The sequence below is a fragment of the Phyllobates terribilis genome, unplaced genomic scaffold (assembly GCF_046119375.1).
Source record: "Phyllobates terribilis strain yellow unplaced genomic scaffold, ASM4611937v1 Scaffold_4__5_contigs__length_816908805, whole genome shotgun sequence".
NCBI lineage: Eukaryota > Metazoa > Chordata > Amphibia > Anura > Dendrobatidae > Phyllobates > Phyllobates terribilis.
The window spans coordinates 63,182,906-63,206,733 of record NW_027362764.1 but is presented as its reverse complement, the minus strand read 5'-3'; the positions used below and the strand labels follow the sequence as shown (position 1 = coordinate 63,206,733).

The 23,828-nt window shown below is 46.2% G+C and overlaps 1 protein-coding gene across 8 annotated transcripts in view; it reads left to right on the top strand.

The window, feature by feature from the left end:
- Positions 1-651: 651 nt before the first annotated feature.
- Positions 652-23,828, top strand: part of LOC141264961 (uncharacterized) — a 497,475-nt gene continuing 474,298 nt past the window's right edge. For 5 of the 8 annotated variants that reach the window (XM_073677414.1, XM_073677416.1, XM_073677415.1 and 2 more), the window contains exons 1-6: positions 668-854; positions 2,181-2,290; positions 3,841-3,987; positions 15,205-15,354; positions 18,210-18,307; positions 20,041-20,164. In XM_073677414.1, coding sequence (XP_073533515.1) covers positions 791-854; positions 2,181-2,290; positions 3,841-3,987; positions 15,205-15,354; positions 18,210-18,307; positions 20,041-20,164 — 693 coding nt within the window. In that variant the 5' untranslated portion in view covers positions 668-790. Of the gene's footprint in view, positions 855-2,180; positions 2,291-3,840; positions 3,988-15,204; positions 15,355-18,209; positions 18,308-20,040; positions 20,165-23,828 lie in introns of all 8 variants that reach the window. The other 3 variants (XM_073677412.1, XM_073677420.1, XM_073677419.1) reach the window with 2 other exon arrangements.

Sequence of the window (23,828 nt, the reverse complement as noted above, 5' to 3'; positions counted from 1 at the left end):
ATACATATATATATAACAATTATAATAAATCACGTTTAGTATCGCCGTAATCATACTGACCTGGGGAATCATCATGCAAATTTGATTTGCTCATTTTTATGAACACCATAAAAAAAATAATTGCGTAATTTTTAGGGTTTTTTTTACTTTTTTTTTTTTTTTTTCCCATTACATTTGGATTTTTGTTGCCATTTTTTTTTTCAGTACATTATATGGTAAAAATGAATGGTGTCATTCAAAACTACAACTCACCCTTGCAAAAAACAAACAAACCATGGTTTGGCATAAATGAGTGGCAAAAAAATGAACTTGGTAGAAGAAATAAAAGAGCAAGAAGTAAAATCTGCTGCAGCGGGAAGGGGTTAAATGTTGAGATAATAAATGAATGAATAAATGAATGAATAAATGAATGAGTGAAACGGACACTGGCGTTGTGATGAGCACAGATAAAACAAATAATTATAAATAAAGATAAATAGCACAAGTAACATTAGCGTAACTTAATTCAAGAGAATACAAAATGGCTCATTCATCATAAATGCACAGATACATGATAGAAGATTTATTACTGAACATAAAGAACATCTGGAAATACTCAGAAAAGTCCAGACAGACTGCACAGAGATCAGCAGCAGCGGCTATGCCAGTGTCAGCTTTGCTTGTGGAGGAGGTTTGTCCCTTCTCAGACGCCGTTGCAGCTGACAGCCACGCTGATGGTGCACATGGTGCTGCAGGAAGAGAGCTGAGATCAGCTGCAACTTCTCTGCTTTACTTTCTACCATCTGCATCTATGGGAGGACAGGCCAAGAGGAAGAGCAGCAAGGCCAGGAGGAGGCAGAGAGGAAGGGGTGCAGGTGAGCAGGAGGCAACTAGTGGGAGACTTCAGGGCATGCTGGGAACTGTAGTTTCACAACAGCTGCAGGTTGCAGAGGAGGGATCTGTAGAATGGAAATGTTCTTTTTGGAATTAGTGTGTTGCGATTTGTAGCTCTGCTACTTTGCTGCGTGCTATTCTGGTCGCAGCGCTGTAAGGCAAGGGTTAAACGGCCACTTCAGCCTTTGTAGAAATACGCTACTTGTCTGCTGCATCTGATCACGTAAACTTTGCTGCGTTTATTTCACGGTGGATGTGCAAGTTTTCTGCATTTACAGAATGGAACTGAAAAAGTTGCACCAACTTTGATAAAAAGTTGTAAGAAATTTTAACGTAAAGAATGTCCATACTGGAGTAACCCTATAGATTGAAGATGGTCATTCCACAAGATAGAGGACTGATCCTGCCTGCAGCACTGTATGTGTGGGGACCACCCTCCATTTCTGATTCCTCCTGAGAGATGAGTAGCCCCAGCTCTGACTTGGTTTCCCCCTCTCCCTAGGACATTTAGGCCTCATTCACACTTTTTATATATATATATATATATATAAAATGTAAAAAAAAATTTAGCATACAAAAAAAGCGAACTGTTAGAGTCGCTGCACAGCCCAGGACTATGGGTTCGTTCACATGTAGCGCATATGTGTAGCAGACGTATGCTTGATGTAGCAGTGCTGGAACTGCGATGACCAGTGTTATACAGCAGAGCGTAGTGGCAGGAGCTCCAACTACCTGAATACTCAGGCAGCATCCTGCACAGTCCACTACCCTATCCCATACTTTATTTTGCACACTGGCCCAATAGAGGCCAAAATTACCAACTTTTGGCAAATGGGCAAGAATTCCCACTTATTAAACCTGACAGGGCACACCTGTGAAGTGAAAACCATTTCCGGTGACTACCTCTTGAAGCTCATCAAGAGAATGCCAAGAGTGTGCAAAGCAGTCATCAAAGCAAAAGGTGGCTACTTTGAAGAACCTAGAATATAAGACATATTTTCAGTTATTTCACACTTTTTTGTTAAGTATATAATTCCACATGTGTTAATTCATAGTTTTGATGTCTTCAGTGTGAATGTACAATTTTCATAGTCATGAAAATACAGAAAAATCTTTAAATAAGAAGGTGTGTCCAAACTTTTGGTCTGTACTGTGTATATATATATATATATATATATATATATATATATATATATATATATATATATATATATATATATATATATATATATATTTCCAGTGATAGCATATGATCTCATAATGTACACACGCAGGGAATTGTTTAGTTTTGTCTTGATCCCTTTTAGCAGATGACATCGCTGGTCTGTCGGCTCAAGATCGGATGAAAAATAGGATGCAGAACAAGGCCAGAAAGAAAACTGCTGAAAAATACTCCATTCATCAATTATTAGAAAAGGTAACGATACCAACAAACAGCAAATAGAAGCTGCAGAATCCTTGAGAATTCCATCTGTTGTGATTATATATATATATATATATATATTTTATATAATCTATTTCTTTTTTCAGCCATATACCACGTAAAAATATAAAAGATGAGAGCTGTCACCTGGTCACAATAGACGACTTCATTGAGGTTCTTCCCACTTTATAGGGTCAAGGTAGAAGGGTGAGCAAGGTTTCATCATGCTTTAGTGACATGATGAAAAATTGTAGTTTTTTAATATTCTTAGGCTGACTTTTGTAAAAAAAATAAATAAAAATGCTGTAATTTGCACCAACTCTTTAGTGCACTCATTCCAGCTCCGCCACTCTGTATTTACTAATTGTTGATAAATTGTAAGTTAATTACGCCAATGCAACTTTTTAAGAATATTAGCATTGTGTTGACTATTGCACCTTAATGTTGAATTTTAAAAATTAAAGGAGTTGTCCTCTAATCAGCCAGCCCCTTCTCAATTGCTATATAGCTCCTTGTAAAATAAAATCAGCCTATACTCAGCTTTGAGGCTTGTGTGACATTGTTAGATCACGTCAGCGGTGCAGCCAATCAGTGGCCCCTAATGGGCCACTTCACTTTAAGGTTTTGTCATCAAAATCCGATCGGTGGGGACCGACACTATTCTCTTGAATTGGATCTGATCTGCAGTTCTTGACAGTATCTGCTGTACATTGAAAGTAGCCAAGCTGCTCTGCTCCGTACACGGCTTTCATATGGTCGGCGCTCATGACAGCTGATCGGTGGGGGTACCGCATGTCAGAGCCCCCTCCTCCCGATCTGATATTCATGACCTATCTCATCAGTACACGATATGCCCAGTCAACTCCTTTAAGGCATGGGGTTTTGAGCAAATTTTTTGCTTATTAGCCCGGCTGCCTTTATATTGACCTTGGACTGTAAACTTCCTCAACTCTCCTTGAATCGTGAGTGAACAAGCGATGGGTTGGTATTTCTTCACACATATTCCAAAAATACTAGACCCCCGGTTCGGCTGTATTCCTAGGCACCATTCCCTTTGGATAGCGGGATGCCCAACCAGCGCACCATTCTATGTCCTAGCCGACTGGCGGTCAAGGATCCCCCGATGTGGTGATCAATGGCGGTCTTGCCTATCAACTCTCTTGTGGTTGGGTGAGAGATTCTTTAGTCCAAAAATCATCATTCTTGCTCATCAGTGAGAACGAGGCTCTACTACAGTGTAGATGGGGGTCCAATCGCTGCTAGAACGGGGTACGGACATGCGCCCATGCCTACCTTCGCCAAATTTATTGACTATGGGGCTGCTGGAGAGAACAGAGTTCTGTACTCGGCATTTCAGAGCCCATTTCACAGAGTCATGAAGGTCCCAGCGGTCAGACCCCCAGTGATCACCTAACTTGTGGATAGGTGATAACCTGCCCACTTGGAAAAACCCTTTAATTTTACTGGAGTTTTCGTTTATTCGTCTGATTATACGGCAGTGTCCAAACTCCAATAAATCTCAACCTGCATCTTCTATATTTCAGACTGAAGAGTATCTGGACAATTTTAACTTTGAGATGGCCCAGCTCTTCTGCCAGAGAGCCCTGGATTTGGAGCCGGAAAACCTTGAGATCCTGGATATGATGGGAAACATCTGTATGGAATTGGGAAATGCGGAAAAAGCCAAACAAATATCCTTTGTATATGGAGTCCGCAAAGTGTTACTCAGGGATTTAAGCCATAGATATTGGGAGATCTTCTGATATTATTACTTAATATTGGGTCCTGCTGTCACGGGTGTGTTGCCACGAAGATCGTCACGAGTACACAGCCTGACTTCTCGCAGCTGACTTGTTGGTGCTTTGTGTTTTCTCGGCAGTGTAGGAGTTAATTCTCTCTCTCTCTGGGCTAGCTGAGGTCCAGCCTCGCCCAGCTGCAATCAATGCTTCTTTAGTGAGACTCCTTTATATTCCTGCAGGTCTGTTTGGGAGGTGTCGGTGAAAGCTTTTCATTCAGACTTACAGAGCGGATCGTGGTGTTTGGAGTTGCTGAGATAAGTGTATTTGGAAGTGTGTTTTCCCTTTCCTCGCTTTATCATTTATCTCCTTTCCCGTTGGTGTTCCCTCTGTTGTAGTTGTTTAGAAGTTGTATGCAAGGTGGTTTTGGTTTTTCCCTTGTACTGTCTCGTTCGTCTAAATACTGTGTGTGGGCATATTATTTCGGGTTCCCTATTGTTGTGATCGGGGTCCTTCTCAGGACTAGATTACTTAGGTGCAGGGATCCTCAGAAGGTAGGGGTTACGCTGGCGGCCTGGACCTCTGTACCTTTAACAGTACCTCCAGGATGAGGGATTAGTCAGGGCCCCAGCTTAGGGTCAGCTTAGGCCCCCTACCTCCAGTATTCTGTGACAGTGTGACACCTGCTCTTTGTATATTTACAGTGGGTATGGAAAGTATTCAGACCCCTTTACATTTTTCACTCTTTGTGTTCATTGCAGCCATTTGGTAAATTCTAAAAAGTTATTTTTTTTCCATTAAAGTACACTCTGCACCTCATATTGACGGAAAAATACCAGAAATGTAGAAATTTTCACAAATTTATTTAAAAAAAAAAGTAATATCACATGGTCATAAGTATTCAGACCCTTTGCTCAATATTGAGTAGAAGCACCCTTTTGATCTAGTACAGCCATGAGTCTTCTTGGGAATGATGCTACAAGTTTTTCACACCAGGATTTGGGGACTCTCTGCCATTCTTCCTTGCAGATCCTCTCCAGTTCCGTCAGGTTGGATGGTGAACGTTGGTGGACAGCCATTTTCAGGTCTCTCCACAGATGCTCAATTGGGTTTAGGTCAGGGCTCTGGCTGGGCCAGTCAAGAATGATCACAGAGTTGTTCTGAAGCCACTCCTTTGTTATTTTAGCTGTGTGCTTAGGGTCATTGTCTTGTTGGAAGGTGAACCTTCAGCCAAGTCTGAGGTCCAGAGCAATCTGGAAGAGGTTTTCATCCAAGATATCTCTGTACTTGGCCGCATTCATGTTTCCTTCAATTGCAACCAGTCGTCCTGTCCCTGCAGCTGAAAAACACCCCCATAGCATGATGCTGCCACCACCATGTTTCACTGTTGGGATTGTATTGGGCAGGTGATGAGCAGTGCCTGGATTTCTCCACACATACCGCTTAAAATTATCACTTAAAAGTTCTATCTTCGTCTCATCAGACCAGAGAATCTTTTTTCTCATAGTCTGGGAGTCCTTCATGTGTTTTTGAGCAAACTCTATGCGGGCTTTCATATGTCTTGCACTGAGAGGCTTCTGTTGGGCCATTCTGCCATAAAGGCCCGACTGGTGGAGGGCTGCAGTGATAGTTGACTTTGTGGAACTTTCTCCCATCTCCCTACTGCATCTCTGGAGCTCAGCCACAGTGATCTTGGGGTTCTTCTTTACTTCTCTCACCAAGGCTCTTCTCCCACGATTGCTCAGTTTGGCTGGACCGCCAGGTCTAGGAAGACTTCTGGTGGTCCCAAACTTCTTCCATTTAAGGATTATAGAGGTCACTGTGCTCTTAGGAACCTTGAGTAATGCAGAAATTATTTTATAACCTTGGTCAGATCTGTGCCTTGCCACAATTCTGTCTCTGAGCTCCCTGGGCAGTTCCTTTGAGCTCATGATTCTCATTTGGTCTGACATGCACTGTGAGCTGTGAGGTGTTATATAGACAGGTGTGTGCCTTTCCAAATCAAGTCCTATCAGTTTAATTAAACACGTCTGGACTCCAATGAAGGAGTAGAACCATCTCAAGGAGGATCACAAGGAAATGGACAGCATGTGACTTAAATCTGAGTGTCTGAGCAAAGGGTCTGAATACTTATGACCATGTGATATTTCAGTTTTTCTTTTTTAATAAATTTGCAAAAATTTCTACATTTCTGTTTTTTTCAGTCAAGATGGGGTGCAGAGTGTACTTTAATGAGAAAAAAATTAACTTTTTAGAATTTACCAAATGGCTGCAATGAAACAAAGAGTGAAAAATTTTAAGGGGTCTGAATATTTTCCATACCCACTGTAATTTCCCTTATCTAATAGGGAAACAACTCCACATAATTTTCCTATAGAATTGAGAGGGGTACGTGATTATTTATTTAGAGTTTACCCCATCGTAAAATCCATCATGTGCCGTTAAAAATCCTAACCCACTCCTTTCATGGTGCCCGGTGGTATGTGCCAATCTTGTAGACTTTTTCTAAAGTAAAAAAAACACATAATTTGAGAGATATCTGTATCTTCTCCATCCAGTTATTACTCTAATGTATCACAAATAAAAGTAAGCAAAAAAAAAAATATCTAAGGCCTTGTTCACATGTTGAGTATTTGCAGCGTTATTTTTTTCCATGTGCGTTTTTCAAGCACAAAAAAAAACCAAGGCATTTTATAATCCTGGAGTAATCAATGTAGTTTCCAAAATGTCATCCACATACTATTTTAACACATTAATACATTTTTCAAATAATTCCTGTAGCATTTTTTTACCCATTTGAATGTATACATGAAAAAACGAGTGTAATGGATGCATTTTTCTTGCTAACAGGCGTAAAAAAAAAAAAAAAAAAAAAAAAAAATGCCTTGTCTGAACATACACTTACTGTTTCATCTAGACTGCTTCTATATTGACCTTTTGGGTCTCCATGGTTACAGACTACAAACATAACCTTTGTAGTCTGATTCTGCAGGTTTCTGCTTTTCCATCTGTCCTCTACTTATCTACAATGGGACTGATTCATCAAGACTCGCACCCTCACACTATGTTAGTTTTGTTAAAATAGAAGGTGCCAAATTCATCAAAAGGTGTACGCCACTTAAAGGGGTATTCCCGTCTCTAAGATCCTATCCCAATATGTAGTAGGTGTAGTAGTAATAATAATATTAGTAAATACCTCCAGTTAGAAATATAGTATAGTTCTTCTGATAAGTTATGTTACTTACCCCATGTGCAGGGCATTGCAGTAGCTTTGGTATCCATGGTTACAATCACTAGCAACAAACTGTCACTATGAGTGGTCGTAACCATGGATACCTAAGCTACTGTAATGCCCTGCACATGAGGAAAGAGACCTACAGGTGCTTCTCACAAAATTAGAATATCATCAAAAAGTTAATTTATTTCAGTTCTTCAATACAAAAGAAGTAAGCAGTCTTCCCCATGATTGTGGAGCCTACTGAAACAGACCAAGGGACCTTTTTAAACTCTTCTGAAGCCTTTGCAGGTGTTTTTTGTTAATTATTCTAATTTGCTGAGATAATGACTTTTGTGTTTTCATTGGCTGTAAGCCATAATCATCAACATTAACAGAAATAAACACTTGAAATAGATCACTCTGTTTGTAATGACTCTATATAAATATATGAGTTTCACTTTTTGTATTGAAGAACTGAAATAAACTTTTTGATGATATTCTAATTTTGTGAAAAGCACCTGTAGTTATCAGAAGAACTCTACTACATTTCTAATTGGAAGTATTTGCTAATATTATTATTAATATTACACCTACTACATATTGGGATAGGATCTTGGAGATGGGAATATCATTTTAATGAATTTGGTTCCTCTTCTCAGTGGCGTGCACCTCCATGCGCTGCGCCGGGAATGCTACTTTAGTCATTGGTTGGAGTATCATTTTTGGCTTAGAAAACGCCAAAAAAGATAGATCTGAGCCCAGCAATGTAAATCCCCAGATGCCGTGGGTGCTTAGTGACCACAGCATTTGAAGAGTTTTACAGAGAGAGAATGTTCCTGGAAGGTACACACTGCAAACAAACATACCAAAAAAAATGCCAGAATTTTTGTTTTTGCTCATCCCAAAAATGATCAAACAGTTATACGGTATAAAATAATAAAATCCTTATACTCACCTTTCCGGAGATGTCCCCCGCTGTAATCCTTTGACTGCTGATGCAGAGACTCCGGGGAGAATGAGTGACAGGACACCGTTCCTGAGCTTCAGCTCCGGAGCGGCTCATTCTCCCTACTCCCCGACTTCAGCAGTCACATGGATTACTGCGGGGGACATCTCTGGACAGGTGAGTATATGGATTTTGTAACATACCTGGCGGCGTCCTTGCATGGTGGCCCATCTCCCACTGTGCAAGAGGGCGCACTTGATCTCCTGTCCAGAATGTCTCTCTGGCTTCCCTCCATGCTGTCTGTTTGTGTCTGTTTCTGCTGCTTAAGGGCGGCGCCCGATCACTTCCTGCCTTTTGTACCTGCTGTGGGTCACACCCCTTGTGCGTCCTCAGCCTATTGCTGTCTGTCACTTGGTATATAGCTCAGCAGCTCCCTTCTATCCCTGCCTGAGCATAGTGTTTCCTTCAGTGTGTGCTTGCACTCTGAAGGTGCCAGGTCCTGTCTCTTGTCTCCTGCTTTTTGTATCAGTTCCCGTGTCTGAACTGAGTCCTGTATGTCTCCTGCTTTGCGGTATCAGCTCCCGTGTCTGAACTGAGTCCTGTATGTCTCCTGCTTTGCGGTATCAGCTCCCGTGTCTGAACTGTGTCCTGTATGTCTCCTGCTTTGCGGTATCAGCTCTCGTGTCTGAACTGAGTCCTGTATGTCTCCTGCTTTGCGGTATCAGCTCCCGTGTCTGAACTGAGTCCTTTCTGTGTTCTCTTGTCTGTCCTGTCTGAACTCGCTCCTTGCCTGTTCGTTCCGCCTTCTAGTGGCCGATTTCCTAGACCCGCTCCTGTGTCTGGTCTGTCCTGTCTGAACACGCTCCTTGCCTGTTCGTTCCGCCTCTCTGGGGGCCGTATTCCCAGACCCGCTCCTGTATCCCTCTGCAGTGTCGGTCTCCTCCGTACACTCAGTTCCAGTCTGAACTCTCTCCTGTCCTTTACCTGTTTTGCCTCTATGTCCGTTCCCTTCCTTTTTCTGCAGAGTCTGAACTCGTACCTAACTCCTGCTTGTTGTCTCTGCAAGTACTGTGTGAGTATCTGGCTCTGTCTTTCCCTTCCTGTCTGTTCCGTGTGAACAGAGCCCTGTCCTCCCTGCTCAGCCTTGTCTGCACTCTAGCTGTGCTTGCCTGTAACCCTCTGCCTGTATTGTTCCTGAGTCCCGGTGTGTACTGGGTCCTATCCCGCCTGTGTTCCTACCTGCTAGTGCCTCCCTGTCTGCACACTAGCTGTGCTTGCCTTTACCCCCCTGCCTGCATACCCGCCTGCCTGCATACCAGTCGTGCCTGCCTATACCCACCAGTCTGTGTGCCAGCCTACCAGCCTGTTCCTGTATTCCCCTGTGTGGGTCAACAGCCGTGTCCGGGGTCTGTCCTGGAGTAGCACCTGGTCCCTCTGCTCGGTTCCTCCTTGGTGCACTGGCGTCGTATGCCGTCGTGCGACCCTGGTCGGATCGGGTGAATACTTAGTCACGCCCCTCCAGGCATTCACTCTCCGGCACGGTCCAGTGGAATCACTACCAATCACACGCACACGCCGCTTAGCCCGGGCGTGTGCATAACAGCATGCTCAGGCCATGGTTCCCGTTGAGCCCCACGGCCTTCGCTCTTTGAGAAGTTTTTCCAGCGAATACATGCATTAAAATAAATAAATAAATTTTTTTCCCCCTTTAGCGGAGTTCCAGGCGAATTACGCACCCGTCCAGATGGATCTATCAGCTCTCGTTCCTGCGGATCCGCCACGTTACTATGGGGATCCAAGACAGTGTCGTGCATTTGTGGAGCAATGCATGCTACACTTTAAGGCCTACCCTCTCTATTTTCCTTCCGATTGGGCTAAAGTGGCCTTTATGATTGACTACCTAGCGGGTGATGCCTTGAAATGGGTCACCCCCCTATGGGAAGCATGGGATCCTGTCATCCTTGACCTGCAGGCCTTCCTGGTGGCCTTTCGTATGGTCTTCGAGGACCCTAACTCTGAAGCCCCTGCTGAAGCTTCACTTCCCAATATCCCGGAGCAGCCCCGACGGGTAATGTGTGTGGGTAGCGCAATAGTCCTCCAGCCCAATGAGACTACTGCCCACCCAGAATCCTCACAGGGTGACTACACTTTCCGGAATACTTCTCTCAACCTCAAGAGGCAGTCCAGACGTGCTAGACTTAGAGGCAAGCCGTCACGCCAGGGTCTGTCCTCCCTGAGACCTCCTGACCCCAACCTTGAAGTCCCTACTGAAGCTTCATCTCCCTGTATCCCGGAGAAACCCCAATGGGTAATGTGCGTGGGTAGTGCACCAGTTCTCCTGGCCGAAGAGACTCCTGCCCATCCAGACTCCACACAGGAGAACTTCCTGCACCCGGCATCAGATGCTTCTTTCTCTTTAACCGGTGTGCATGTCCAAGGATGCTCCAAAGCTGTGGTTACCTCAGAGTCTGTGCACCTCTACTACCTGGCGGAGGATCCCCTGTTGCCTCCTGAACCCTCCGGGATACCACTCGATGACAAATGGAGAGAGACTTCTCTACACCCGGTACTCAATACTTTGTCCGCTTCATCCTGTGAGCCTGACAATGGGTACCCCAAAGTGGTAGTTACCTCCGAGTCTCTACACCCCTCCGACCAGGCGGAGGATCTCCAGTTGTCTCCTGAACCCTTCGGGGTGCTACCTGGTAGCGAAAGGACAGAGACTCTCCTATACTCTGTACCTGATACCTCGCTCGCTTCGTCCAGTGAGTCCAACTTAGTGTACTCCGAAGCAGAGGTTACTCCTGAGTCTCTACACCCCTCCGACCAGGCGGAGGACCTCCAGTTGTGTTCAGAATCCTTCGGGGTGCCACCTGGTGGTGAATGGACAGAGACTTTCCTATATCCTGGATCTGATACCTCGCTTGCTTCGTCCAGTGAGTCCGACCTAGTGTACTCTGAAGCAGAGGTCACCCGTGAGTCTCTACACCCCTCTGACCAGGCGGAGGACCGCCAGCTGTCTCCAGAACCCTTCGGGGTGCCACCTGGTGGTGAATGGACAGAGACTTTCCTATACTCGGTACCCGATACCTCGCCTGCTTCCTCCAGTGAGTCCGACCTAGTGTACTCTGAAGCAGAGGTTACCCGTGAGTCTCTACACCCCTCTGACCAGGCGGAGGACCGCCAGCTGTCTCCAGAACCCTTCGGGGTGCCACCTGGTGGTGAATGGACAGAGACTTTCCTATACTCGGTACCCGATACCTCGCCTGCTTCCTCCAGTGAGTCCGACCTAGTGTACTCTGAAGCAGTTGTTTTCTCTGAGCCTCTGCACTCTTCTGACCCGGCGGAGGACCTCCAGTTGTTTCCTGAATCCTCCGGGATACCACCAGATAACAAAGAGACAGTGACTTTTCCTCATTATGTACCTGATAACCCGTCTATTTCTTCCTGTGAGCTTGACAAGATGTACCTCGAAGCAGAGATTACCCTTAAGTCTCTGTCCCCCTCCAACCCAGTGAACGACTGGCCCTCGAATTCCCTGCGGAAGATTCTGGCAGGCCTGAAGAAGAGGGGGCGTAAGGGGGGAGGTACTGTAACATACCTGGCGGCGTCCTTGCATGGTGGCCCATCTCCCACTGTGCAAGAGGGCGCACTTGATCTCCTGTCCAGAATGTCTCTCTGGCTTCCCTCCATGCTGTCTGTTTGTGTCTGTTTCTGCTGCTTAAGGGCGGCGCCCGATCACTTCCTGCCTTTTGTACCTGCTGTGGGTCACACCCCTTGTGCGTCCTCAGCCTATTGCTGTCTGTCACTTGGTATATAGCTCAGCAGCTCCCTTCTATCCCTGCCTGAGCATAGTGTTTCCTTCAGTGTGTGCTTGCACTCTGAAGGTGCCAGGTCCTATCTCTTGTCTCCTGCTTTTTGTATCAGTTCCCGTGTCTGAACTGAGTCCTGTATGTCTCCTGCTTTGCGGTATCAGCTCCCGTGTCTGAACTGAGTCCTGTATGTCTCCTGCTTTGCGGTATCAGCTCCCGTGTCTGAACTGTGTCCTGTATGTCTCCTGCTTTGCGGTATCAGCTCTCGTGTCTGAACTGAGTCCTGTATGTCTCCTGCTTTGCGGTATCAGCTCCCGTGTCTGAACTGAGTCCTTTCTGTGTTCTCTTGTCTGTCCTGTCTGAACTCGCTCCTTGCCTGTTCGTTCCGCCTTCTAGTGGCCGATTTCCTAGACCCGCTCCTGTGTCTGGTCTGTCCTGTCTGAACACGCTCCTTGCCTGTTCGTTCCGCCTCTCTGGGGGCCGTATTCCCAGACCCGCTCCTGTATCCCTCTGCAGTGTCGGTCTCCTCCGTACACTCAGTTCCAGTCTGAACTCTCTCCTGTCCTTTACCTGTTTTGCCTCTATGTCCGTTCCCTTCCTTTTTCTGCAGAGTCTGAACTCGTACCTAACTCCTGCTTGTTGTCTCTGCAAGTACTGTGTGAGTATCTGGCTCTGTCTTTCCCTTCCTGTCTGTTCCGTGTGAACAGAGCCCTGTCCTCCCTGCTCAGCCTTGTCTGCACTCTAGCTGTGCTTGCCTGTAACCCTCTGCCTGTATTGTTCCTGAGTCCCGGTGTGTACTGGGTCCTATCCCGCCTGTGTTCCTACCTGCTAGTGCCTCCCTGTCTGCACACTAGCTGTGCTTGCCTTTACCCCCCTGCCTGCATACCCGCCTGCCTGCATACCAGTCGTGCCTGCCTATACCCACCAGTCTGTGTGCCAGCCTACCAGCCTGTTCCTGTATTCCCCTGTGTGGGTCAACAGCCGTGTCCGGGGTCTGTCCTGGAGTAGCACCTGGTCCCTCTGCTCGGTTCCTCCTTGGTGCACTGGCGTCGTATGCCGTCGTGCGACCCTGGTCGGATCGGGTGAATACTTAGTCACGCCCCTCCAGGCATTCACTCTCCGGCACGGTCCAGTGGAATCACTACCAATCACACGCACACGCCGCTTAGCCCGGGCGTGTGCATAACAGATTTTATTATTTTATTCTTATTTTTACACAGGGACACTGTGGGAGCAGACTACCACTACCCTCATCACTGTCCCTGCTGGTGCTGATCGCAGCACCGGCAGGAATCATGATGAGGGCAGCGTTCAGCACCAGCGCTTGGGAACAGCGCTGATTACCAGGCACCGTCCGTGTGGTCCTGAAGCGGCACACGGTTGCCACACGTGTGACACACACGGATACACGGTACACAGATATCTCCGGTCCCGTTTTTCCGGTACCAGAAATATCCGGACGTGTGAAACCGGCATAAGTAAAAACTACTGCTCGTTGTGCAAAAGGGCAAAAAGCCCTCACACAGCTCCGTAAACCAAAAAATGTACGGTAATTGTTTTAATTTCAAAAAGTTAAAAAAGAGAAAAAAAATCAGGTATCTCCATAATGATATCTACCCGTATTAAATAAACAAAACTATCCATTTCTATTTCCCGCAATGTGCAATAATAAAAATTAAAAACAATGGCAGAGTTGCTGTTTTTCATACATTTCTCCTACAAAAAAAATGGAATTAAGAGCGATGAAAAAGTAAATGTTGTGTGCAAAAGTAGTAAAACATAAAAATAATAAGCTATTTCTCCAAAGTAAAAAGTTAATAGTTGGGTGATAAGTTATATGTACCTGAAAATGGTGCTATTGAGAAATACAACTCATCCCGGAAAAAACGAGCCCTCATACAGCTATGTCGACGAAAAATGTGAAATGTTTGGTCATTAAAGGGAACCTTTTTTTTCCCCCGAGTCTCCAAATCTGCAACCAATGCACTTTACAGCTTTATTCCTGCATTTGAAAAATGTCCTCGGTGTCCCAGCCGTACGGCGAGAGCCATTTACACTGTATCTCGTTGTCCACCATATGCTGATTAGCGAGGACTAATCAGGTGGGATGTTCCATCACCGAGGCCAGTCCTGCATCAGATACTGTAATCACACCTATGTGATTGACATCCTTCCCACTGACTGGCCCAGAAGAACTTGACCTCCCAATGCCTCCATGGGGATGTGCAGGGTGACGATGAAGGGTAGACCTGGCTTCACTGAACATCTCCAGGGAGCCAAAGTGATGCAAAGTGAAACCTAGTCCAGGCTTAGTACAGGTAGAGAGCAGTACAGTACATATAGTACAGGTAGAAAACAGTATACATGGAGCACATATAGAGAGAGGTTTAGTACATGTAGTTAAAGAGCAGCACAGTACATATAGGGTTGGTGGAGAGCAGGGCGGTACATGTAGTGAAAGTAAAGAGCAGTACAGGTAGAAAACAGTAAAGCAGAATAGTACAGCACATATAGCGCTGTTAGAGAGCAGTGCAACATGTGTAGCACCGGTGATACCAGTGCAGCACATGGAGAACAGTGTGCCACGTATAGTGCCACTGGAGAGTAGGGCGGTACATGTAGTGTAAGTAAAGAGCAGTTAAGTACAGGTAGAAAATAGTGAAAGAGTACAGTACCTATAGTGCTGGTGGAGAGCAGGGCTGCATGCGTAGCACTGGTAGAGAGCAAGGCAACACGTTTAGCTTTAGTGGAGAGCTGTGCTGCTCGTTTAGCTCCGGTGGAGAGATGTAGTTCACGTAGAGATTAGTACAGTACATATAGTGCTGGTGGACAGTAGGGCGGCACGTGTAGCTACGGGGAGAGAGCTGTGCGGCTCGTGTAGCTCCAGTGGAGAGATGTAGTTCACGTAGAGAGTGGTACAGTACATATAGTACCGGTTCAGATCAGTACGGTTCATGTAGTGCAGGTATTGCAGTAGGTTGTGGGTGTTACAGGTCATGTAGCACAAGCAGCTGGAGGTATGATGCCTGTAGCCCAGGTAGGGGGCAGTACAGTGCCTGTAGCTGTAGTTTGTGCCTAGGAGAGGTGTTACTAGACCAGTCAGGACAATTGTCTCTGCATGATATGATTGCCACCTCCGGCCATGGTGGCGTCAGCCGCCTCTGCATCATCCATTTCTGACCTTAACTCCTCAGCAGGTTTTCTTAAAAGCTGTAGATCTCAGTCCAGAGAAGGGCCACGCCAAGTACATGTGTCTGGGGCAGATCCATGGCAAGGAGGAAGCCTTACAATACTTCCAGAAGGGACTAGACGTAATGATCTGCGCCTACCAGAGCCAACCCCAAGTGGTAAGAGCTGGGGGTCCGCGTCTCACGACTGACCACTGTTCTCCCACCCCAACGAGACTGAGCAGTGTATATTGTCTTAAACGAGTCCATCCTCCTCAGATCCCGACCTCCGTTCCCTGTCCATCACACATGGGCTCCACTCTCTAGTTCTCAGCACAAACTAATATAATTACTGGGACCCCCAGTAGTCGGCTGTAAAATTTAGCCCCACCTGGTAATAAGTGTTCAGTTTCCCTGCAGCGCCTCCACAGGAGAAGTTAAGTATTACACACACAGTCCATTCACATCAATGGGTTGTCTGTCAGGACAGGATAGGTCCTCCAGGTCTGGGGACCCTCTGTTACTTCTCTCCACTCTAATCATGAGATTAGGATACATTAGACCCCCCCCCCCCCTATTAATAAATGGGGGCATGCCCCGTAGAATAGGGCAGTGAAACCAAAATATGCAGCACCCTTCTCATGAATACGCCCCCGTCGATATGTCATGCAAACTTCATAAAGGGTGGGGTTCATGCTTGAGACCCCCTTTTACGTGCTGCGCCATAGAGCTTCTCTATAGGGTGAATGTACATGTGGCAGGTTCTTACAGAAATGTCTTGTCCCTTTCTTATAAGTGGGGATTGATCACCTTCAACCAAAACAATCTCATTAAGAACTAATTTTTTGGGGTGTGAATTTCTGCAACAAAATCAGACACTTGTGAATGTCCCCTTAGAGGGGCTCGCCCCCCCTCACATCTATATATGTCATGATTGGCCATTTGTTTCAATGGGTGGGATTTAAAGTGGTTTTCCAACTAAAAAAAAAATGTAGGTAAATGTGCTTAAATTAATAAATTATGCAACTTACTAATATACTTAATGTCTGAAATGTGCCCCGATCTTCAGATTTAAAGGGATCCCTTCATCTCACTTTACCCCCATAAACAGCTATTAGCATTGCCCAGTGTGTCCTTTCAGGTGCCCTTCGAGTCCATACTTATTATGATCTTGTTGCTCTTTCTTCAAGTATGTAAAGTACCGTATACATGATACAACCCCCACCGCACCACTCCGGCCTCCTGATAGTGAACGGAATGGTGCGCTGAGCCTCTTGGCCACACCCAGACTGCACCCTATTTAGCATATTTAATTCAACTTCAGTTTCTGAATGGATTCAGCAATTAGAGCACTGAAGGTGCAATTTTTTCTTTTATAGGGACTTTATACCCTACAAGAATATGGGCTTAGAAGTAATAACTGACAGTATAAACTAACATGCAGGTAAGGGATATTGGCAGTGAAGTATTCTGTCAATCATAGAGGAGGGGTGTGTCCATTGTCTTTGATGGACAGCCTCCCTCTATTAGCAAAGCAAAACAGTGGCCTTAACTCCCAGGTCCCAGGTTTTCCACTAAGGTTTTGGCATCTATGTATCACTGGTTTAGAGTGGTATATTAAAGTGACAGGCTCACTCTAAGCTGCAGTTCGGGGGTCCTAACAGGTCCTCTTTCGGTTTGTGTCCAACTTAGGACCGCGTTTCCTGCGTTAATATGTGACCAGAGTTGTGTATGGAGGGGGCTGGCTGACAAACCATTGCAATATCTAAGCCAGTAGATTTAAGAACAGAGAAGGGGGCTGGCTTGGCTATTGAAATAAGCAGTTAACCAGCCCCCTTTACACACACAGAAAAAGCTCATACTTTCAATAGATGAGTCCCGAGCTCCACTCTGTTGTAAGTGCACACTTGGTGAAACCCTACACAAGATTGTAGCAATACAGGGAAATCCAAGAACCAGTGCACCTCGCGTCCTCTTTTTTTTTTTGGGCAACTTATTAGTACAGAAAAATCATCACATCGTGCAGGACCTTTATCAAGGCCTAAAAAAGAGAGATATGTATAATATTTACTTTATTAGTACAGAAAATTCACGTTTCGGCCACACAGGGCCTTTATCAAGCCACAAAAAAAAAAGAGTGATATGCATAATATTCACATTATTAGTACAGAAAAATCACCTTTTAGTCACGCATGGCCTTTGTCAAGCCCTAAAAAAGAGAGACAGGCATAATAATCACTTTTAGTACAGAAAAATCACAACGTTTCGGCCGCGCAGGGCCTTTATCAAGCCACAAAAAAAGTGAGCTATGCATAATAATCACTTTGTGATTTTTCTGTACTAAGTGAATATTGTGCACATCTCTCGGTTTTTTTTTTAGGGCTTGATAATGGCCCTACACGGCCGAAACGTTGTGATTTTTCTGCACCAATAAATTGATTATTATGCATATCTTTTTTTGTGGCTTGATAAAGGCCCTGCAAAGCTGTAACATTGTCATTTTTCAGCCACACAGGGCCTTTATCAAGTCACAAAAAAGAGACCTATGCATATCTTTCCTTTTTGGCTTGTTAAAGGCCCTATGCTGCCGATACATTGTAATTTTTCTGTACTAATAAAGTGAATATTATGCATATCTCTCTTTTTGGCTTGATAAAGGCCCTGCGGAGCCAAAACATTGTGATTTTTCTGTACTAATAAGGTTACCAAAAGGAGGACGTCTGGTGCCCTGGTTCCTGGATTTCTCTACATTGAAAAAGTTGTCCACAAACCAGAAGCGGACCACCCAGGAGCGGACCTTGTAACTAGAGATCGAGTTGCATAACTCTCTATTATATTCTTATCTAATTACATTTCTGGATGGACAGCCCCTTTAATAACTGATCTTCCCTATACTCGTTGCTGCCGCATATCTACATTTCTTAGGTTGGTTCCTTAATATGTTAAAGTTTCTTGTTGGTTCTGGAGATTTGTTAAAGAAGGGGAAGCATTATTGTGGAAATCTAATCGTCTCATCTCTCCTCTTTACTCCGCAGTCGGGGGCAGCCAACTTTTCTGATGAAATGGAGGTGACTACAAAGGATCTCTCCGCAGCGCTCTGCTCTGTCGCTGAGATTTATCTCACTGATCTTTGGTAAATTACATTTTTTTTTCCCTTCTTTCTTTTGCACCCTGCGAGGTGTAAGACATGAAAATCACATTTTTTATATATATATATTTTTTATTCTGTTAGTTTTCAGTAATTTTCACTTTGGTAAAGTAAGAAGCCTTTGAATTAGACTTCACATGGAAAGCTCAGAGCCGTGTTGGTGACCTTGTCCGTGGTGCTGAGAATGCAGGAATGATGGGGGGGAGACGGTCTGGGGGGGGAGAAGGTTTGCAAGTCTTTGAACTGGTTCACACTTGGCATTTCTTTCATATACCTGTACAAATAATCTACTTAACCCTTTCCCGTCTGACCATTTTCTCTTGCAATCTAGCAGGAACAGGACTGGTGATGAGCTGTCAGCTCTAATGAGAAGACAGAAGTGTTTTTTTTTTAACCACTTCTGTCTTCTCTTTTGCCATCTACATAGAGATCAATGAGCCGATGCATTGAATGGACCTGACGATCATGTGATCTGTTGAGCATTGCAGATCTGTTGAGCCTTGGCAGATCCAGATCAGCTCTACTAGTGATAGATATATTTTTTATTACTGGGGCTCCTATGGATGTCCCCAGTTATAGTGGAAAAAAAAAATGCTGTGTCCTCCAGGGATTGTTTTATCAGTATCAGCATGAAGAGGATAATAGTGCAGAAAAGAAGCTGTGCTGATATATTCGCTAATGAACACAGCTATGGCCTGGATATACAGACCTCACATTCAGCATGTATTACAGGGACAGACAATCCCGCAAGAGAAAAATCTGAAACTTCGATCAGACAGCGAAATGAATGAAGGAATGACAATGGCTAGTTGTGAGCAGCGGTGCCTCAACGTGCTGCGTCCTCTTCTGTTGCCGGCACAGAGGCCTGCAGCTGACATCAGCGTGCCTGCTATGGCGGCGCATTACATCACTGCCATGCAATGCCAATGCCTGGCACGCTGACATCAGCTTTATTGCCGCACAGGGAGCCGGCTGCTTTCGTAGATCGTTATGACCCTGTTTCTGAGGTCTGTGTGTATCCAAGCTATAGCTGAGTTCATTAGCTAATATATCAGCACAGCTCTTCTGCACTAATAACCTCTCCATGTGCTTTCCTCCTTATCTATAGCTTTTTTCTGCCCTCCCTGATCCTACACATGCTTTCTCCCCTCTCCATTTGTGTACAATCCAATCTTCCTCCCTATAGCTATCTCTAACACAGAGGGAAGGTAGAGCAGAACAAAGCAGCAGCGCTGAGAGTTTTGTAATATTTTTGTAGATAAAGCGCTTAGAGATACGCTGGAGTAGCAACAGCATAATTAATGAAGACTGTTTGGAAAATTGGTTATCTTTGCTTTTAGGAAGCAAATGAACAAGAGAAAAAATTTTAGTGACTATATATTTTATCAAATATTGGGTAGTGCATGATGAAAAGTTAATGGACTATCTGTAAGTTTCCTGCTTGCTGTAATTGAATGGTTTACTTCCAGTAAATGACAAAGCGTCCTGGTGATGTGATGGACACATAGAGGCGAGATCTGATAACTGTACTGTAACAAGCCGGGCACCGGTAGTTCCATCACATGCACAGGACGTGCAACTGCATCCTTACTGGGAGGCAATATTTTGCCAATATTTCAATTATAGGTTCGAAACTGTCATTTTTGCACAAGCTTTGCGACTGCATGACAATTAATTATGAAGAAATGAAGATTGCTGGATGTTTTCTTTTTGGACAGCATGGAAGAAGGAGCTGGTGACAAATGTAAAGAAGCCATAACGAATGCCTTGGGATATCACCCCAGCAGCCCTGAAGCTCTGCAGCTGATGGCGAGCTATCTCTTCAGTATGGAGCAGCCGCAGGTCAGTGACTACTACGAGAAGAGTTAATGCATGTGAACAGGAGCCATTACCGGTGACATCTGGTGGGATGAGCGAGCAGACACGATCGCACTTACTAACTCTGCTCTATAACGTGTCCATTTGCACATTCACACTTATCTTTGAGGGCAGCATACACTTCTGCATTCATTGTTATTGCATTAGAGGGGTTCTCTGCTAGGTTTTTAAACTTGACAAAGGGAAAGCGAGTCGGGAGAAATAAGAAAAGACAAACCACCATAATCCGCTGCCTGCTCCATCACTGCCGCTCCAACCGTCTGCGCCGGAATGGAAGAGATGGCATCACAACCTACTCAGCCTTACTGCTGAGGTCACTGACTAGCCGCGGGGTCAGGTGACAGGTGGTCGGGATGTCATCACTTTCGGTCCAGCGGAGGCTAATGAACAAGGACAGGGGGAGAATATTCTGGTGTGTGTTTTTTTTTTTCCCTCCAGGCTGGCTATTCCCCTCGTGAAGTTTAAAAGAAAGGCAAATTAAACCATTTTACAGTAAAAAAAAAAAAAAATCCACTTGGAGTATACAGCTCATGTGTAGATCTATGTGTCTCCATAGTTACAGACTACAGTAATTGTCACCTCCGGACAGGAGGGTGGTCAGTAGCTGTCCCTTGCAAGGCGGGGAGGTGGCCAGTAGCTGTCCCTTGCAAGGCGGGGAGGTGGCCAGTAGCTGTCCCTTGCAAGGCGGGGAGGTGGCCAGTAGCTGTCCCTTGCAAGGCGGGGAGGTGGCCAGTAGCTGTCCCTTGCAAGGCGGGGAGGTGGCCAGTAGCTGTCCCTTGCAAGGCGGGGAGGTGGCCAGTAGCTGTCCCTTGCAAGGCGGGGAGGTGGCCAGTAGCTGTCCCTTGCAAGGCGGGGAGGTGGCCAGTAGCTGTCCCTTGCAAGGCGGGGAGGTGGCCAGTAGCTGTCCCTTGCAAGGCGGGGAGGTGGCCAGTAGCTGTCCCTTGCAAGGCGGGGAGGTGGCCAGTAGCTGTCCCTTGCAAGGCGGGGAGGTGGCCAGTAGCTGTCCCTTGCAAGGCGGGGAGGTGGCCAGTAGCTGTCCCTTGCAAGGCGGGGAGGTGGCCAGTAGCTGTCCCTTGCAAGGCGGGGAGGTGGCCAGTAGCTGTCCCTTGCAAGGCGGGGAGGTGGCCAGTAGCTGTCCCTTGCAAGGCGGGGAGGTGGCCAGTAGCTGTCCCTTGCAAGGCGGGGAGGTGGCCAGTCGCTGTCCCTTGCAAGGCGGGGAGGTGGCCAGTCGCTGTCCCTTGCAAGGCGGAGAGGCGGCCAGTAGCTGTCCCTTGCAAGGCGGGGAGGCGGCCAGTAGCTGTCCCTTGCAAGGCGGCCAGTAGCTGTCCCTTGCAAGGCGGCGAGGTGGCCAGCAGCTGCCCCCTTGCAAGGCGGCGAGGTGGCCAGCAGCTGCCCCCTTGCAAGGCGGCGAGGTGGCCAGCAGCTGCCCCCTTGCAAGGCGGCGAGGTGGCCAGCAGCTGCCCCCTTGCAAGGCGGCGAGGTGGCCAGCAGCTGCCCCCTTGCAAGGCGGCGAGGTGGCCAGCAGCTGCCCCCTTGCAAGATGAGGAGGTGGCTACTAGCTGCCCCCTTTGCAAGGCTTGTACTGAATGGAGAGACGGATGCATGTAATTGCTGTTCTCTCCATTTATTTCTATGGAAATGGCTGAGCCAGCATGCTGTGCTAACTCCCAAAGAAGTGAGTAGAGAGCAGTGAACACGTGTGGCCCCTAGATGTGGCAACCAGTGGCCGCCTCTCTTAATGGGTCAATGTTTGGGGGAAGAAATTATGGATCCCAGTGGTCGGTCCTCTCACCAGATGCAGACATGTATAATTGGTCGCACACCTTTACAATGGCCGCACTATTAGCAAGTCCAGGGAGTGAGTGAAGTGTAAAGTTTTAACACCGTGCAGAGTTGAGCAAAACTATTAGCAGGACACTGGTCCAGTAGACACATTGGTGATCGATGGACCAGAGCACTGTGAAGCTCCTACTACCTGTGGCATCTCCAGGTCCATGCGTGTGTCTTGGTACAATGATGTCACGTGGCGCACTAATCAGAAGTGTCAGGGATGCCGCAGGTAGTAGCAGAGTTGCAGGGCTGTAGTCCGGCGCCCATAGACTACCGTCATGGCTGCTGTCTCAGCATCCTGCAAAACTCAACTCTAGCAGGGCAGGACAGTCAATTTACATATATGTCCTTATGTGTTTCTTCTTTGGTTGACAGATCCTGAGATGAGTGGCACAAGATGGCTAGCTTTGAAAGAAAAAATATGATTTTGCGATGCTCTGTTGGGAGATGCTTATGCTATTAGTCTCTGTATATGGCCAGCTAGTGGTTGTGATAAGGATTGCAGCCTTTGCTGTCGGTCAATAATGTGTGCAACGGTTGAATTTTCACTCCGGCCCTTGTGCATAGATGGGTCCAAAAGGTCCCTTTTTGCAGAAGTGAGACGACCAGCACTATCATGACCTATGATAGATCAGAGCCCTCTTGGAGATTTTTCATTGGAGCCCACGAGGGTCAAGTCATGCCACTGCTGGTCAAAATGTCTTCCGCTCCCCTGACCCCTGGTGTAATGTAAGACAGGTGGCAAAACTTGGGGCAATTCCTATGTACAGGAGGTGGAGAATAAGGAGGTGGAGCTGATGATAACCCTGGATGTGGAGATGTGTAGAAAGGCCGGATAATGTAATGTACAGTAGAAATATCCATTGCCGGCTCTTCTTCTGCATTCAGTGGCTGACTCCGCACACCGTGTAGTCACCTATAAATCTCTGCACGTTGTAGGATCACAGCAGTGAAATGAGACCTGCCAATGCCTCCTCGAGACTGACAGCTGCCCTCCCCGACTACAGAGCAAGTGTAAATATCCTCTGATTGATGCACGCGCCATAAATGTGCCCATCATTTATTTCCCTGATGCCAGAGCCCATCTACTTATCCGATCTCCCCGGCAATAAATATCTCATCAGGCGGCTGTACATGTAATACCTCTGTAAATTATTACCAGGCAGGGGAGCAGGGGCTCAGCTCCAGATTGCCGAGTGTATTTCACCATTGCTCATATTGACATGGTCCAACTGCTCGGAATAACTCGATGCCATGCTTTATTACCTCCGCCGAGATTAGCACAGGATCATTCATAGGAGAACTTGCTTATAGCTAAAGGCTGCAGTCACTATCGGTGGTTACTATAATCCTAGCTCAGGATTAGGATAATGGTGTGCAGTTTATAAAAATCTATCTATCAATATCTCCCTCATTCTTCTTCCTTCCTTCCTCCCTTCCTCCCTCTCTTCTTCCTTCCTCCCTCTCTTCTTCCTTCCTCTCTCTCTTCTTCCTTCCTCCCTCTCTTCTTCCTTTCTCCCTCTCTTCTCCTCTTCCTCTCTCTCTACTTCCTTCCTCCCTCTCTTCTTCCTTCCTCCCTCTCTTCTTCCTTCCTCCCTCTCTCTCTTCTCCTCTTCCTCTCTCTCTTCTTCCTTCCTCCCTCTCTTCTTCCTTCCTCCCTCTCTTCATCCTTCCTCTCTCTCTTCTCCTCTTCCTCTCTCTCTTCTCCTCTTCCTCTCTCTCTTCTCCTCTTCCTCTCTCTCTTCTCCTCTTCCTCTCTCTCTCTCTCCTCTTCCCCTCTCTCTCTTCTCCTCTTCCC